A 17426-nucleotide genomic window follows, 5' to 3' on the forward strand; every position below is an offset into this window, starting at 1 on the left:
TACAACGAGACCGGAAGCAGCCCAATGAATGACGATGATAAACGAAACAACATAAATATAAAAAATATGAAATAACTATATTATATATAATATATATATATACCACTTCAGCAATGCCTCATAGAATTTCATTATAATACAATAAATATATTATTATATTATATATGAAATTATATTTCATATTAGTTAGAGTATAATTAATAATATATATTATTACATGTGTTACTATACACTATATGTGTGTGTATAATAGTTATAAGTATAATATAATAATATATTATTACTTATAGTATACTACAATATATGTGTGTATATATAGTTATAGTCATAAAACATAATATATAGTTAAATTACTTAGAGTATAACTATACTATATATGTGTGTATATATAGTGTTATAGTATAATACTAAATATATATATACATTATAGTATAACTAAACTATATTGTGTGTATTATAGTTAGTAATACAGAATAATATATATTATACATTATTATAACTATACATAAAAACAAACAAAAAAAAAAAAAAAATATAGTGGTGTTTATATATAGTTATAGTAATAATATAATGTATATTATTACATTAAGTATAACTACTACATATATGTGTGATATATATAGTTATAGTAAACATAATAATGTATTATTACATTAAGTATAACTATGCATACTATTAGGTGTGTTATTAGGTATATATACATATAATGTAATTATCATTATAGTATAACTTACATATATGTGGTGTAATATAGTATAGTAATAACAATATGTATATATTACATTATGTTAACTATGCATACTATATGTGTGTATATATAGTTATAGTACAAATCAATAATAGTATATTATTTCATATAGTAATACTTACATTATATGTCTGTATATATAAGCTATAGATATAACATAAGAATAGTATAGTATTAATTATCGTCTCGTGACTATATGTGTGGTGTGGTGTGTGTGTAGTTATAGTGCTGTGGCACAGTGCGCATGCGCAGAGATCCACCGGAAGCTGACTTGTCGGTTTTGTTTTGGAAGTTGACAGGCACGTGAGCTGCTGCGTCATCAGCGGAGGGAGCAGACGACATGGCGGCGGATCGTGTCCAGGTAAAAACACGAAGCTTCTTTCTGCCAAAGTCCGCAGAACTTGGTCCACGGTAGGTTCCGGTGTCAGTCTGCGACCCGGCTCCGTGTCCACTGCGCATCCTGCCGCGCAGGTTACTTAGCTAAGCACGTTAGCTGAAGTTAGTTAGCGTTAGCTGCTGTGCTAGCAGAATGTAGCCACATCCTCAGCCCAGAACTAGAACCAGAACCAGAACACGACCCAGCCCGTCCGGACCGTCTGTTAGCTCACCTGTTAGCTAATATGTTAGCTTCACCTGTTTAAACCACAGCACGAGCCAGCATGCTAACAGACAGGCTAACGTTAGCATCAGTGACGGAGCTGACTGTCTGTGAAGTGCTGCTAACAGGCTAACAAGACAGACAGGCAACACAGAAGCTAACAGACAGACAACAGACAGACAGAAACAGACAGGCTGACAGACGGCTAACAGACAGACACAGACAGACGGCTCAGACAGAGACAGACAGACAGACGGCTAACAGACAGACAGACAGACAACAGGCAACAGACAGAAAGACAGACAGACAGACAACGACGGCTAACAGACAGACAGACAGACAGACAGACAGACAGACAGACAGACAGACAGGCTAACAGACAGAACAGACAGACAGACAGGCTAACAGACAGACAGGCTACAAGCAGCACAAGACAGACAGACAGGCTAACAGACAGACAGACAGACAGACAGGCTGACAGACAGGCTAACAGACAGACAGACAGACAGACAGGACTAAAAGACAGGCTAACGAACAGACAGCACAGACAGACAACAGGACAAGACAGGCTAGACGACAGACAGACAGACAGACAGGCTAACAGACAGACAGACAGGCTAACTGACAGACAGGCTGACTGACTGACTGACAGACAGACAGACAGACAGACAGACAGGCAGACAGACAGGCTAACAGACAGACAGACAGACAGACAGGCTAACAGACAGACAGGCTAACAGACAGGCAGACACGGCACTGCAGACGCTGACTGACTGAACTGACTGACAGACAGACAGACAGACAGACACGACAGGCAGACAGACAGGCTAAACAGAACAGACAGACAGAACAGACAGGCAACAGACAGACAGGTAACAGACGGCAGACAGACAAGAACAGACAGACAGGCTAAACGGACAGACAGGCTAACTGACAGACAGAAGACAGCTGAACGACAGACAGACAACAGAGACAGGCTGACTGACAGACAGGCAACTGACAGACAGACAGGCTGACTGACAGACAGGCAGGTGACTGAACAGACGTGACAACAGAGCTGACTGACAGACAGACAGGCTAACAGACAGGCAGCAGACAGACGACGGCTAACGACGACAGACACAGACAGACAGACAGGCTAACAGACAGGCAGACAGACAGACCGACGACAGGAAACAGACAGCTAACAGACAGGCAGACGACAGCAGACAGACAGGCTAACGACAGGCAGACAGACAGGCTAACAGACAGACAGACAGGCTAACTGACAGACAGGCGACTGACAGACAGGCGCTGACAATACAGACGACAACAGACAGACAGGCTAACAGACAGACACGACAGACAGACAGAAGACAGACAGACAGACAGACAGACAGACAGACAGGCTAACAGACAGGCAGGCTAACAGACAGGCAGGCTAACAGACAGGCAGACAGACAGACAGACTACAGGCTGACACAGACAGACTGACAGACGGCTGAAACCGACAGACAGACAGACAGACAGACAGGCTACAGACAGACAGACAGACTGACAGACAGACGCACAGAAGGACGCACAAGACAGACAGGCAGGCAGCAGGCTGACAGACAGCACGCACAGACAGACAGTCTGGTCCGTCTGTGGGTCCTGCGGTTCTTGGAGGTCCAGTTCAGGGTTCCAGTGTGTTGCTGTGATAAAGGATCAGGTCTAACCCGGTCCAGGATCTCAGACACGTTTGAACCTGTTTCCTCAGAGACGGTAATCACAATCACATTCCGTCATGTGTCTGTGTGTGTGTGTGTGGTGTGTGTGTGTGTGTGTGTGTGTGTGTGTGTGTGGGTGCGTCTGTGCGTCTGTGTGTGTGTGTGTGTGTGTGTGTGTGTGTGTGTGTGTGTGTGTGTGTGTGTGTGTGTGTGTGTGTGTGTGTGTGTGTGTGTGTGTGTGTGTCTCAGGTCATATTTGAACATGAAGGAGTCTTCATTCACCCGAGCAGTGATGAGGACGGCATCGAGCAGGACCTGCTGGTTTCAGGGTCACTACGGATGGTTGACAAGGTGAGCAACATGTCAGAGGTCACGTGGTCAAACTGTCAGAGGTCACATGATCTGCTTGAATTTCCTTCAGGATCAATAAAGTATCTGTCTTTGATCAAAAAGTTCAGTCTTTGATAATCAGTTAACTGTTCTTCTGATGTCTCACCGTGATGTCATGATGATGTCATGATGATGTCATTATGACAGGATGCTGAGATCGTCGTGGAGTACAAACCTCTGGAAGATACCGTGGACCCGTCCAACATGCTGTGTGCTGGAAAGGTTTGTACAATCCTCCAGATCCTGAGCCACTATGATCCACTACAGTCCACTATGATCTACTACAGTCCACTACGATCCACTACGATCCACTACAGTCCACTACAATCCACTACAGTCCACTACAATCCACTATGATCCACTACAGTCCACTACAATCCACTATGATCCACTACAGTCCACTCGAGTCCACTATGATCCACTACAATCCACTACAGTCCACTATGATCCACTACAGTCCACTACAATCCACTACAGTCCACTACAATCCACTATGATCCACTACAGTCCACTCGAGTCCACTATGATCCACTACAGTCCACTACAGTCCACTACGATCCACTACAGTCCACTACAATCCACTATGATCCGTCAGAACGTTAGAGTAGTCAGCAGGTTGAACCATCAGGTTCCTCCAGACCTTCTTCTTGTGTCAGCGTGGTTTTGTGTCTTCAGGACTCCAGCTCGGTGATGGAGTGGGATCAGTGTTCAGGTGTGAGGAGCCATCAGCTGTTAGAGACACAGCAGAGCTACGAGACAGAGTGGGACATGGTGAACGCTGTGACCTTCAAGAAGAAGACCTGCACCAACGGAGAGAGTGAGTCTGCTGTTCCAGATCAGATCATCACTGATCCAGTTCATGCCTGTGGTTCTGTTGTCCTGTGTGGTTCTGTGTGGTTCTGTTGTCCTGTGTTGTCCTGTGTGGTTCTGTGTGGTTCTGTTGTTCTGTGTTGTTCTGTGTGGTTCTGTGTGGTTCTGTTGTTGTCCTGTGTGGTTCTGTTGTCCTGTGTGGTTCTGTGTGGTTCTGTTGTTGTCCTGTGTTGTTCTGTGTGGTTCTTTGTTCTTTGTTTTATGTGGTTTTGTGTGGTTCTGTGTGGTTCTGTTGTCCTGTGTTGTCCTGTGTTGTCCTGTGTTGTTCTGTGTGGTTCTGTTGTTCCGTGTGGTTCTATTGTCCTGTGTGGTTCTGTTGTTCTGTGTTGTTCTGTGTGGTTCTGTTGTTGTCCTTTGTTGTTCTGTGTGGTTCTGTTGTCCTGTGTGGTTCTGTGTTGTTCTGTTGTCCTGTGTGGTTCTGTTGTTCTGTGTGCTTCTGTGTTGTTCTGCTGTCCTGTGTGGTTCTGTGTTGTTCTGTTGTTCCGTGTGGTTCTGTTGTCCTGTGTGGTTCTGTGTGGTTCTGTTATCCTGTGTGGTTCTGTTGTCCTGTGTGGTTCTGTGTGGTTCTGTTACCCTGTGTGGTTCTGTTGTCCTGTGTGGTTCTGTGTTGTTCTGCTGTCCTGTGTGGTTCTGTTGTTCCGTGTGGTTCTGTGTGGTTCTGTTGTTCTGTGTGGTTCTGTGTGGTTCTGTTGTCCTGTGTGGTTCTGTGTGGTTTTGTTGTCCTGTGTGGTTCTGTTGTTCTGTGTGGTTCTGTTGTCCTGTGTTGTCCTGTGTGGTTCTGTTGTTCTGTGTGGTTCTGTTGTCCTGTGTGGTTCTGTTGTCCTGTGTTGTTCTGTGTGGTTTTGTGTTCTGTGTGGTTCTGTTGTCCTGTGTTGTCCTGTGTGGTTCTGTGCGGTTCTGTTCTGTGTGGTTCTGTTGTCCTGTGTGGTTCTGTTGTCCTGTGTGGTTCTGTGTGGTTCTGTTGTCCTGTGTTGTTCTGTTGTCCTGTGTGGTTCTGTGTGGTTCTGTTGTTCTTTTGTTGTTCTGTGTTCTGTTTGGTTCTTTGTTCTTTGGTTCTGTGTTGTTCTGTTGTTGTTCTGTGTTCTGTGTGGTTCTGTTGTCCTGTGTGGTTTTTTGGTTCTGTGTGGTTCTGTTGTCCTGTGTGGTTCTGTTGTCCTGTGTGGTTCTGTGTGGTTCTGTTGTTCTGTTGTTGTTCTGTGTTCTGTGTGGTTCTGTTGTTGTTCTGTGTTCTGTGTGGTTCTTTGTTCTTTGGTTCTGTGTTGTTCTGTTGTTGTTCTGTGTTCTGTGTGGTTCTTTGTTCTTTGGTTCTGTGTGGTTCTGTTGTCCTGTGTGGTTCTGTTGTCCTGTGTGGTTCTGTGTGGTTCTGTTGTTATGTGTTCTGTGTGGTTCTGTTGTTGTTCTGTGTTCTGTGTGGTTCTTTGTTCTTTGGTTCTGTGTTGTTCTGTGTTCTGTGTGGTTCTTTGTTCTTTGGTTCTGTGTTGTTCTGTTGTTGTTCTGTGTTCTGTGTGGTTTTGTGTTGTTCTGTGGATAAACTGTGACTGTGGACAGAAACAGAACTTGTTCTGATGGACCAGTCTGTGTCTGACATGTTTCTACGTTCACCCATTGTATACATTGTGCATATGTGTTGTGATCCCTCTGCGCGGTCTGTCAGGCTCTCTGAACCACAGCCATGAGAGGAGCAGGTGGGCGTTCAGCTTCAGCCTCAGTGACCTGAGGTCTATCACAGTGAAGGAGGAGGGTTGGACCTTTGTGGTCTTCAAGCTGAAGGAGTCGTCCACGTCTCTGCCCACTCTGCACTTCCACCAGGGAGGCAGCACCGAGTTCCTGGACAGCCTGAGGAGGTTCGCTCTGCTCAGCGAGTGAGTATGACACACAACGACCACACGCCATAACCACAAAACCTCAACAGCCTCTGGTCTGTTTGGACTGGACCTGAAGCTAACAGCGGTTCTGGGTAGAACCCGTGTTGAACCTGTGGAGATGTGACTGTTGTGTGTTTGCAGGGATCCAGATGATGGATCATGTCTGTTGGTCAGCACACCGAACAAAGCTCTGTCTCAGTCCTTTGAGAACCTTCTGGATGACAACAACTTCGGCATCATGCATGTAAGAACCTTCATCAGAACCTTGTTCTGTGTTCTGAAGTGTTCTGTCAATACGAGTCTCAGCGGTGATGGATTCTGTTTGTCTCCAGCAGAAATTAAGGAAGGACCCGTACGTCACCACGCTGGGTGGCTTCTCCAAAGTCACCAACTACATCTTCGATGCTTTCCGGGGGACGGAGGAGCAGCACCAGCGGCCCCCGGAGGAAGTGGCCGACCTGCTGGGTGAAGTTATCCCGGGTCTGGAGATCAACCAGCAGGAGGAGCCCGGCTTCGAGGTCATCACGAGGGTGAGAGGACACTGCTGTAATGTGTCATCATCAGCACTGATCAGTCAACTCTGATCTTTGAACTCTGATCAATAAATAATGATCTATTAACTCTGATCTATCAACTCTGATCTATAAACACTGATCAATTAACTGATCAATAAACAATGATTAATAACCTCTGATCTATTAACTCTGATGAGGTCATGTGTAATCAGCTGAGACACCACTAGATGTCACTGCAGATGGACCTCAGTGCACTGAATCATGTGTCATACATGATGTATGATCTCTGAGTTGTGATGTCAGAGCAGCGTCTGCTCACCTGGTTCAGGTGTGAGAGTCGAGTTGGCGTGGTGGGTCAGAGGTCACGGGTTGAACTGGTTCACTCTGATCATACTAATCTATTGATGAGGTCACTGATCTAAACATTTGCTCTGTGATGTGTTTCTCAGTGTTAAACTTCATGCTGATGTTGGTTCTGAGCCCGCCGGGTCACCAAATGTTCTGTTTGTTTCGTTGTCAGGTGGACCTGGGGACGAGGCCTCAGGTGGCGAGGAGGGAGCCGCTGTCAGCCGAGGACTGGACCAGACACCAGGATGGAGAGGGGAGGATGATCAACATCCCGCAGCTCAAACAGGTCATCTTTAAAGGGGTAAGTCGGGTTCTCGTCCCCGTTAAATCTCCCAGCATGCACCCAGCTTTCTGTCATCATATGCTCTGTCATGTGACCCTGCAGGGACTCTGTCACGCTGTGAGGAAAGACGCCTGGAAGTTCCTGTTGGGATATTTTCCATGGGACAGCACGCTGGAGGAGAGGAAGGTTCTCCAGAGAACCAAGACGTAAGATGGATCAACAGATAATCAATAATCGGTCAACGGGTTCTCTGTCTGGTTCTGGGTCATGATTCTGGTTCTGTTGGTTCTGTGTCTTCTCAGTGATGAATACTTCAGGATGAAGCTGCAGTGGAAGTCTGTCAGCGAGGAACAAGAGAAGAGGAACTCCAGACTGAGAGACTACCGGAGTCTGATCGGTCAGACCCATTTATCTGCTCAGTGATCGATCAGCAAAGGTCACGTGAGAGAACATTCAAACATCTTCTGTCTCTACTTTTGTGTCTGTTCTCAGAGAAAGACGTGAACCGAACAGACAGAACCAACAGGTTTTATGAAGGCATTGACAATCCGGGTCTGGTCCTGCTTCACGACATTCTGATGACATACTGCATGTACGACTTCGACCTTGGTGAGATGGTCCTTTTTATTACAGTGCTTTTATTTTGTAAACCACAGGGACCTGAAAGTGTTTCCTGTTATCTTTTATTTTGATGTTTTCCTGTGAATTCACATAAACTGGATGAATTGTTGTCGTCAGCTGTGACTGAACTCTTCTGTCGTCTTCAGGTTACGTTCAGGGGATGAGCGACCTGCTGTCTCCAATCCTCTACGTGATGGAGAACGAGGTGGAGGCCTTCTGGTGTTTTGTCTCCTTCATGGATCAGATGGTGAGTTCAAGTGGGTCGTTAAGGTCACCTGTGCATCGTTGAGGTCACCTGTGGGTCGTTGAGGTCACCTGTGCATCGTTGAGGTCACCTGTGGGTCGTTGAGGTCACCTGTGGGTCGTTAGGGTCACCTGTGGGTCGTTAGGGTCACCTGTGGCAGAAGGATTATAATTATAGAATTATACTCTGATGTGTGTACTTATACTCTGATGTGTGTACTTATACTCTGATGTGTGTACTTGTAGCATCATAACTTTGAGGAGCAGATGCAGGGCATGAAGACTCAGCTGATCCAGCTCAGTACCCTGCTCAGACTGCTGGACTCAGCCTTCTGGAACTACCTCGGTACAAACCTGTTCTAGTCTGAACCTGTTCTCAGTGTTCATCCTGACGGTGGACAGTCTGAAGGTTCTGAAGGTTCTGTGTTTGTGTGTTCTGTCTGCAGAGTCTCAGGATTCTGGTTATCTGTATTTCTGCTTCCGATGGCTGTTGATCAGGTTCAAGAGAGAACTCAGCTTCCAGGACGTCCTCCGACTCTGGGAGGTGATCTAATTGACCACACACACACACACAGCATACAAACAACACACACAACACACACACAACATATATACAACATACAACACACATACAACACACACAACATTCAACATATATACAACATACACACAACATATATACAATACACAGGTGGATTGCACTGGGTTGTATTTCGGGGATCAGACGGGGCAGAATACAAATGCACACCACACTTTTCACATTTCTATTCGTTTAAAATGTATCATTTTCACTTTTTGTTGGTCTATTGGAAAAAGTATACAGTGGTCCCTCGTTTATCACGGGGATACGTTCTAAAAATAACCCGCAATAAACGAAATCCGCGAAGTAAGTTTTACAATTATTATACATGTTTTAAGGCCGTAAAACCCCTAACCACACACTTTTATACACCTTTTTACACACATTTTGTACAGTACTTCCTTAGTTAATCAGGACGCAGAACACAATGCGCGTTCATACTGTACAGTACGCTGTAAAAAAAAAAGCATGCAAAATTACACTAAAAACATTCGCGAAACAGCGAGTCCGCGAAAAGTGAACCGCGTTATTTATTTATTTTTCTATATATATATATAGATATAGATATTATATATAGATATAGATATATATATATATATATATATATATATATATAATATATTAGTATAGATAGATATAGAATAGAGAGACATAGACATATGGATCTACCTGTGCCCCCCACCCCACACCACCACCACCAGGTAATGTGGACCGGTCTTCCTGTGAGAACTTCCACTGCTGGTCTGCTGCGCCATCCTGGACTCAGAGAAACCAGAAGATCATGGAGGAGAACTACGGCTTCAATGAATACTTAAGGTAAGCTCAGACCCAGACCTGCAGTTGGACCAGGACCCAGACCAGACCTGCTGGATCAGCTGGTTCTGGATAAGCTCAGATTGTCTTGTTCTGTTGCAGCACATCAACGAGCTCTCGATGAAACTAAACATTGAAGAAATTCTTCAGAAAGCCGAAGGGATCAGCGTCCAGATCAGGAGCTGTAAGGTACGACCACGACCTCTCACACTGTATACATATACGATAGATCATCTGTATCTGTAATGTGCGTATACATATATAGATCATCTGTATCTGTAATGTGCGTGTGCATATATAGATCATCTGTATCTGTAATGTGCGTATACATATATAGATCATCTGTATCTGTAATGTGGTGTGCATATATAGATCATCTGTTCTGTAATGTGCGTATACTATTAGATCATCTGTTCTGTATGTGTGTGGCTATATAGATCATCTGTATCTTTAAGTGCGTATACATATATAGATCATCTGTATCTGTAATGTGCGTGTGCATATATAGATCATCTGTATCTGTAATGTGCGTATACATATATAGATCATCTGTATCTGTGATGTGCGTATTCTATATAGATCATCTGTATCTGTAATGTGCGTGTGCATTATAGATCTGTATCTGTGATGTGCGTATACATATATAGATCATCTGTATCTGTAATGTGCGTGTACATATATAGATCATCTGTATCTGTGATGTGCGTGTGCATATATAGATCATCTGTATCTGTATGTGCGTGTACATATATGTCATCTGATCTGTGATGTGTGTGTACATATATAGATCATCTGTATCTGTAATGTGCTGTACATATATAGTCATCTGTTCTGTAATGTGCGTGTACATTATAGATATCTGTATCTGTAATGTGCGTGTACATAATAGATCATCTGTATCTGTAATGTGCGTGTACATATATAGATCATCTGTATCTGTAATGTGCGTGTGCATATATAGATCATCTGTATCTGTAATGTGCGTGTACATATATAGATCATCTGTATCTGTAATGTGCGTGTGCATATATAGATCATCTGTATCTGTAATGTGCGTGTGCATATATAGATCATCTGTATCTGTAATGTGCGTGTGCATATATAGATCATCTGTATCTGTAATGTGCGTTAATATATAGATCATCTGTATCTTTGATGTGGTGTTACATATATGATCATCTGTATCTGTAATGTGCATGTACTATATAGATCATCTGTATCTGTAATGTGCGTGTACATATATAGATCATCTGTATCTGTAATGTGCGTGTACATATATAGATCATCTGTATCTGTAATGTCGTGTACTATATGTCATGTATCTGTAATGTGGTGTGCATATATAGATCATCTGTATCTGTAATGTGCGTGTACATATATAGATCATCTGTATCTGTAATGTGCGTGTGCATATATAGATCATCTGTATCTGTAATGTGCGTGTACATATATAGATCATCTGTATCTGTAATGTGCGTATACATATATAGATCATCTGTATCTGTAATGTGCGTGAACATATATAGATCATCTGTATCTGTAATGTGCGTATACATATATAGATCATCTGTATCTGTAATGTGCGTATACATATATAGATCACTCTGTATCTGTAATGTGTGTGTACTATATAGATCTCTGTATCTGAATGTACGTGTGCATATATAGATCATCTGTATCTGTGATGTGCGTTACATATATAGATCATCTGTATCTGTGTGTGTGGTGTGCATATATAGATCATCTGTATCTGTAATGTGCGTGTGCATATATAGATCATCTGTATCTGTAATGTGCGTATACATATATAGATCATCTGTATCTGTGATGTGCGTATACATATATAGATCATCTGTATCTGTAATGTGCGTGTACATATATAGATCATCTGTATCTGTAATGTGTGTGTACATATATAGATCATCTGTATCTGTAATGTGTGTGTGCATATATAGATCTCTGTATCTGTAATGTGCGTGTGCATATATAGTCATCTGTATCTGTAATTGCGATACTATATAGATCATCGTATTGTGCTGTGTGTGTGCATATATAGATCATCTGTATCTGTAATGTGGCGGTATACATATTATAGATCATCTGTATCTGTAATGTGCGTGTGCATTATATAGATCATCTGATCTGTATGTTGCGTGTACATATATAGATCATCTGTATCTGTAATGTGCGGTGCATTATAGATCATCTGTATCTGTGATGTGCGATGCTATATAGATCATCTGTATCTGTGATGTGCGTGTGCATATATAGATCATCGTTATCTGTATGTACGTGTGCATTATAGATCACTGTATCTGTAATGTGTGTGTGCATATATAGATCATCTGTATCTGTATGTGCGTGTGCATATATATAGATCATCTGATCTGTATAGTGCGTGTGCCTATATAGATCATCTGTATACTGTAATGTGTGTGTACATATATAGATCATCTGTATCTGTAATGTGCGTGTACATATATAGATCATCTGTATCTGTAATGTACGTGTGCATATATAGATCATCTGTATCTGTGATGTGTCTTCATCAGTGGTCGGAGTTGATCATTTGTCTTATGCTGCTTTGTGTTCTTCAGGAATTACCGCGGTCCATTGGGGTGATATTGGGCTTCAGCTCTGAGGATTCTGGTTCTGACCCGGCGGACTGTGGACCTGCTCCAGCTCACAGACTGGCTCACAGACCGGACGCCTGCTCCAATGGACACTTGAGAGAAAGCTGCTCTCAGAACAGCTGCAAAGTGGCCTTCATATCGTAGTGAACAGCAGAGACTGACCCCGAGTCAGCAGGGCGCCGTGTCGCCATGACGACGGAGAGGAAGAGGAAGATGTAAAAAAGGATTTGAGATTATTGAGAATCTTATTTTTGTAATTTCTTGTATCATATCGTCATTCCTTCTGTCTGCTAACGACGTCTCTAAAGCTCCGCTCAGACAGGAAGTACGTCACAGGACTGACATCACTTCCTGTGGATGTCATCCAGAATAAATCCAGGGATCCAATCAGAGAACAGATGAGTTCTAAAGAGAACATCAGAACCTTCAGTCGTTTTCCTGTTTCCTGTTGTCTGATTGGTTCTTAGACATGTCAGCATGTTAGCATCAATCAGTGTCCTGTGTGAACGGAGCTTCAGACGTGTTGTGACATGCTGAGGTCCATCAGAACCAGATCAGAATTGGTTCAGGTCCACATCAGGTCCAACACAAGCTTTTAATGAAGCTTTCGATAGTTTCCGATTTTAAATGAACGCCGCTCGCTGCTCGCCACCGCATCACAGATCAAACTCCTCCACTCAGTATTAATCTGATCTGAGGTCAGCCACTCCACCTTAACCGGGTTAAACTGGACCATGACGAGTCCACAGCAACGTGTGCACAACATGTTGCATGAACAGAACCACGTTCATGAGAACGTTCTTTAAATGTTTTTACAGCGTCGGTTCTGTCTGTTCTGGATCAGGTTTGATCCAGATAGAGTTCAGATCAGAACATGACGCACACCTCCTCCACATGTCACATGACTCTGACAGGAAACATGCTAAGAACATCACAGCTGAGCGGTACCCGTGGTTACAGTAGCAACCCGTCATGTTTCTGTGGCTGCTTCAAAATAAAAGTCCGATGAAGAGTTTTACTATGAAACAGCAGGAAGTTTTGTGTTAGCATTAGCGGTGAGCTTATGAGTGAACAGTGAGACTCACCACCAACAAATATATAAAGAGAGAGAGAGAACCCTTTATTAAATTTATGATGAAGAACACAAACTTTATTTAAACGTTCCTTTAACTCAAATCAAACGTTCTCACTGCAGCTTCAGTCCAACGCGTCCAAACAAACGTGTTTAATTATGAATAAAGACTTGTCGGACTCAAAGTGTTGCCACTCGCAGCTTTACTGGTTTCATCCTGATGGATCCGTCTTGTTGGTGCTGTTTGTGATTTCGGCTCTTTTCATGTGATTGATTCATTTTTTGGCAATAAAACTATTTCAGGAACATTTTGACTTTTTCTTCAACAATTAAGACAAAATAAGATGAGATGAGTTTAATGATCTACAGCAGGTCATTCACCTGTCATAGCAGCTGGTAAATCATAAATATATAGATATTAGTCTGATAGCTGCTGTGCTGGATCTCCGTCTTACACATAACGAGAGCAAACATGAGGACAAAAACATGACATGATGTTTAATGTGTACCTGAACTGCCGTTATATGTTTTAAAGGAATCACTTGATTTGTTGATGAAAACATTAATCACAGTTCATTAAATCTCGTCATGACATTAATTAAACATTTGTCTGAAAAAGGAAAGTCATAAACATTCCCACCTGAACAGAAAACAAGCTCTGAACTTCTAAAGCACATTTTAAATTTGAATTCATGAATCTCTGCAGAAATGTCAGAGCTGCAAACGAGGAGCTAAAATGTCACTTCAGCTGCTTTCATGTGTGATGGACGATGGACGCTGCCGACATTTGGCGTTGGAGTCAGAGCAGACAGATGAAGGTATCACCTTCGATCTGCTCATAAAGCTGAGAACAAAGCAGCTGGAGCTTCTGCTGCCGTCTCTCTGCTCTTTCATTTCCTGTATGGCAGGAAATTGTCCCAGTACACAGCTGATAGCCGCTGCCAGCGTCACTTATCAATCCTCCATCTCTCTGGATTTTATTGAAGTGAAAGCTGCTTTGTGTGGACGGACTGTCATTCACTCAGCTCCACCTGCTCGAGGCAAACTCAGCGAAGCAAGGTGGAGACACAAAGTACAACAAAGCACCAACCAAACACGACAGCATCACAGAAATACAACAAAATAGAACACCAACAAAATAGAACAACGCAACGAAACATGACACGACATCACAGAAATACAACAAAACACAACCTTATATTAATGGACAGGTGGAGCAGGAGATCTCAGGTGGATGGACAGGATCTCAGGTGAATGACCTGGCACCAAGGCCGATTGGTGGAGTAGATCTTAAGGGTCAACAGAAGGCAGGACAGAGGAAAGTGTATTTTGGACAAGGTCCTGGAAGCTTGTGATGTGATGGGAGTAGCTCTGGTGGACGAGCAGATCGGTGGAACACCTCTGAAGGACAACCAGCAACCTGCAATGTAGGTGGGATAGTTCAGGAGGCCATACACAGCTGAGGCAGTTGAAACTGGGGTAGTGGGGTGACGGTTGGTTGCTCACAGGCTTGGAAGCTGGTTGGAGGCTGGCAGGCTAAACACATATCATGTTATGAAGTCGTTCATGCTGCTCAGATACTTGAACACGCTGCACCTCTAACCAATAACTAGTCTAAGCACATCAGGCAGGTGACAGCAGGTGAAGTTAAAGTGAGGATGTTGTAGACTCTGTTGTTGCTACTTAAATATTTAATGACATGCAAACATCATCTTTAAACCACCTGTAAGCATTCTGCTGTTAGCATGTAGCCTCACAGAGCTCCATTTGTCTGTCTTTAATATTTCTGTTTGTATGAACACACACCTGCAGCTATGTTTTTGACGTGATGATAAAAAGATGAAGCTGCAGTGATGGAGGAGTTTGATCAGAGGAGGGAGGAGCATCAGCAGTGATGGAGGAATTTGATCAGAGGAGGGTGGAGCACCAACAGCTGCTTTATATAAACACCCTCCTTCCCCCAGCAGCATTTTACTGGAGGCAGCCCAGTGTGGAGCCAGCGTTGGACCAACAGAAGGTCTCTGAGCGTCAGTGTGAGGAGCAGCAAACAGCAGGCTGGAGCCCTGGTACTCATACACCCACTGGTTCCCCATGGCCTCGTCCCATGTGATGAAGGACTGTCCGGAACCAGTGCCCAAGATGCAGCCAGCCATGATGATGTTCTCCAGCAAGTACTGGGCCCGGAGGGGGCTGTCGCTGGACTCGGCCATGTTCGACCACCAGCAGCAGCGCCACACCGGAGGGCAGATGGTGAGAACAATGCTCAGCCTCCTCAACATGTTCACTTTCATTATTATATGTTCTATATATGTTCTATGTCTGTTTGTTAACTAACAGATGATCATGGCTAAAAATCATAAAGACTTTAATAAATTTAAAGTTTCTCCTCTCAGCTGAATGTTTAATGAACAAAGCTGTTTTTTTGTGTCTCTGATGAATATTTAATAATTCATAAAAACACAGACGGCCACTTTATTAGGAACAGCTTTTCAGTCTGCTTGTCTTTAAACATGAATATTAGAAACATGAGAACACTTCAACTCAGAGCTTCAATATATTTGTGTTTGTTCAGTGAGCTGCTGCAAAGAAAATTAATGTTATATTATATTGTATTATTATAGTATATTATATCATATATTGTATTATTATACAATAGTTTACAAACACATTCGTGGGTTCAGGTTAATTTTAACTGTGATATGTTTGGAAGAGATTGATTATTAAAGTTTAAACTTTATCAAGAATAAATCACATTTTAATTTATGTTGACTGTAAATAAAAATCTAAATAAATGAACATTAATATTAGTTTGTAAAGATATTAACTTATACTTCTAAAGTCAGTCGTTTATTTTTCGTCGCTGTCCAGTCGCGGCGTCTGTCCTTCTGTCCCATCAAGGAGACGCCGGACAAAGAGAGCGCTGAAGATTCTGGGAAGACAGCGGTGGTGTTTTCTCTGAAGAACGAGGTCGGCTGTCTGGTCAAAGCTCTCCGATTGTTTCAGGTGAGACAATAAATCCTGCTTTCTGTTTCCTGTTTCCTATCTACTAATTTGCTCATCTCCTCCAGTTACTTCTTTCCTTTATGTCCTTGTCTCCTCTCCTCCCCCCTAACTTCCTGCAGGAGAAGCGGGTGAACCTGAACCACATTGAGTCGCGGGTATCGAGGCGCGTCACTAACGAGGTGGAGATCTTTGCTGACTGCAGCTGCAGTAAGAAGGAGTTTAACGAGCTGCTACAGCACCTCAAAGATCACGTCAACATCATCTCCTTCAACACGCCTGCACATGTGTGGTCTGCCGAGGCAGGTATGAACACCTGAGCACTGATGTCACTGAACCAACCCATTTGGATCAGACTAGTGTTTGAATGGCAGGTACACATTGAAAACATGTTACAAGCGTGTTACAAACATGTTACAAACACATTAGTAATGCATTACAACCACATGCTACAAACATGTTACAAACCTGTTAGTAACGCATTACAAACATGTGTTACAAACATGTTACAAACACATTAGTAACACATTACAACCACATGTTACAAACATGTTACAAACACGTTAGTAACGCATTACAACCACATGCTACAAACATGTTACAAACACATTAGTAATGCATTACAAACACTTGTTACAAACATGTTACAAACACATCTGCACATCACTGCTCTCTCATAGTGAGATTTTTTCTGTTTACATATTTATATAATGTTAATTTGTATTATACGGGTCATGTACATAGTTGTAAATAGAGTAACATAGTGGTGTATATCTTTTTTTCTAGTTTATTTATTTTTCTAGTTTTGCTATTTCTATCTTACATTTTATTTATTCTTCTTTTCTATCTTATTTTCTTTTTATCCTTTGAGTGTTTTTTTTGCACAGTCGCGACAGTCACCTTCATTTCACTGCCACTGTACCTGTACTTTTAGGCATGTGACAAATAAAAACTTGAATCTTGAATCTTGAATCTTGTTAGTAACGCATTACAAACATGTGTTACAAACATGTTACAAACACGTTAGTAACACATTACAACCACATGTTACAAACATGTGTTACAAACATGTTACAAACACGTTAGTAACACATTACAACCACATGTTACAAACATGTTACAAACACATTAGTAATGCATTACAAACACTTGTTACAAA

General features: G+C 42.6%; 2 protein-coding genes across 2 annotated transcripts in view; both read left to right on the top strand.

The window, feature by feature from the left end:
• Positions 1-1013: 1013 nt before the first annotated feature.
• tbc1d15 (TBC1 domain family, member 15) lies at positions 1014-13573 on the top strand. The gene is given in 18 exon segments (XM_027275766.1): positions 1014-1109; positions 3284-3385; positions 3572-3646; positions 4100-4241; positions 5949-6156; positions 6301-6403; positions 6492-6689; positions 7195-7323; positions 7408-7511; positions 7608-7702; positions 7798-7914; positions 8073-8173; positions 8416-8515; positions 8616-8713; positions 9451-9473; positions 9475-9565; positions 9665-9751; positions 12160-13573. Coding segments are annotated over 18 exon segments (1974 nt in total). The 5' UTR covers positions 1014-1088; the 3' UTR covers positions 12340-13573.
• Positions 13574-13712: 139 nt separating this feature from the next.
• Positions 13713-17426, top strand: part of LOC104938290 (tryptophan 5-hydroxylase 2) — an 11296-nt gene continuing 7582 nt past the window's right edge. The window contains exons 1-3 of the mRNA XM_027275756.1: positions 13713-15517; positions 16136-16270; positions 16390-16573. Coding sequence (XP_027131557.1) covers positions 15359-15517; positions 16136-16270; positions 16390-16573 — 478 coding nt within the window. The 5' untranslated portion in view covers positions 13713-15358. The remainder of the gene's footprint in view (positions 15518-16135; positions 16271-16389; positions 16574-17426) is intronic.

The sequence above is a fragment of the Larimichthys crocea genome, unplaced genomic scaffold (assembly GCF_000972845.2).
Source record: "Larimichthys crocea isolate SSNF unplaced genomic scaffold, L_crocea_2.0 scaffold214, whole genome shotgun sequence".
NCBI classification, from domain to species: Eukaryota; Metazoa; Chordata; class Actinopteri; family Sciaenidae; genus Larimichthys; species Larimichthys crocea.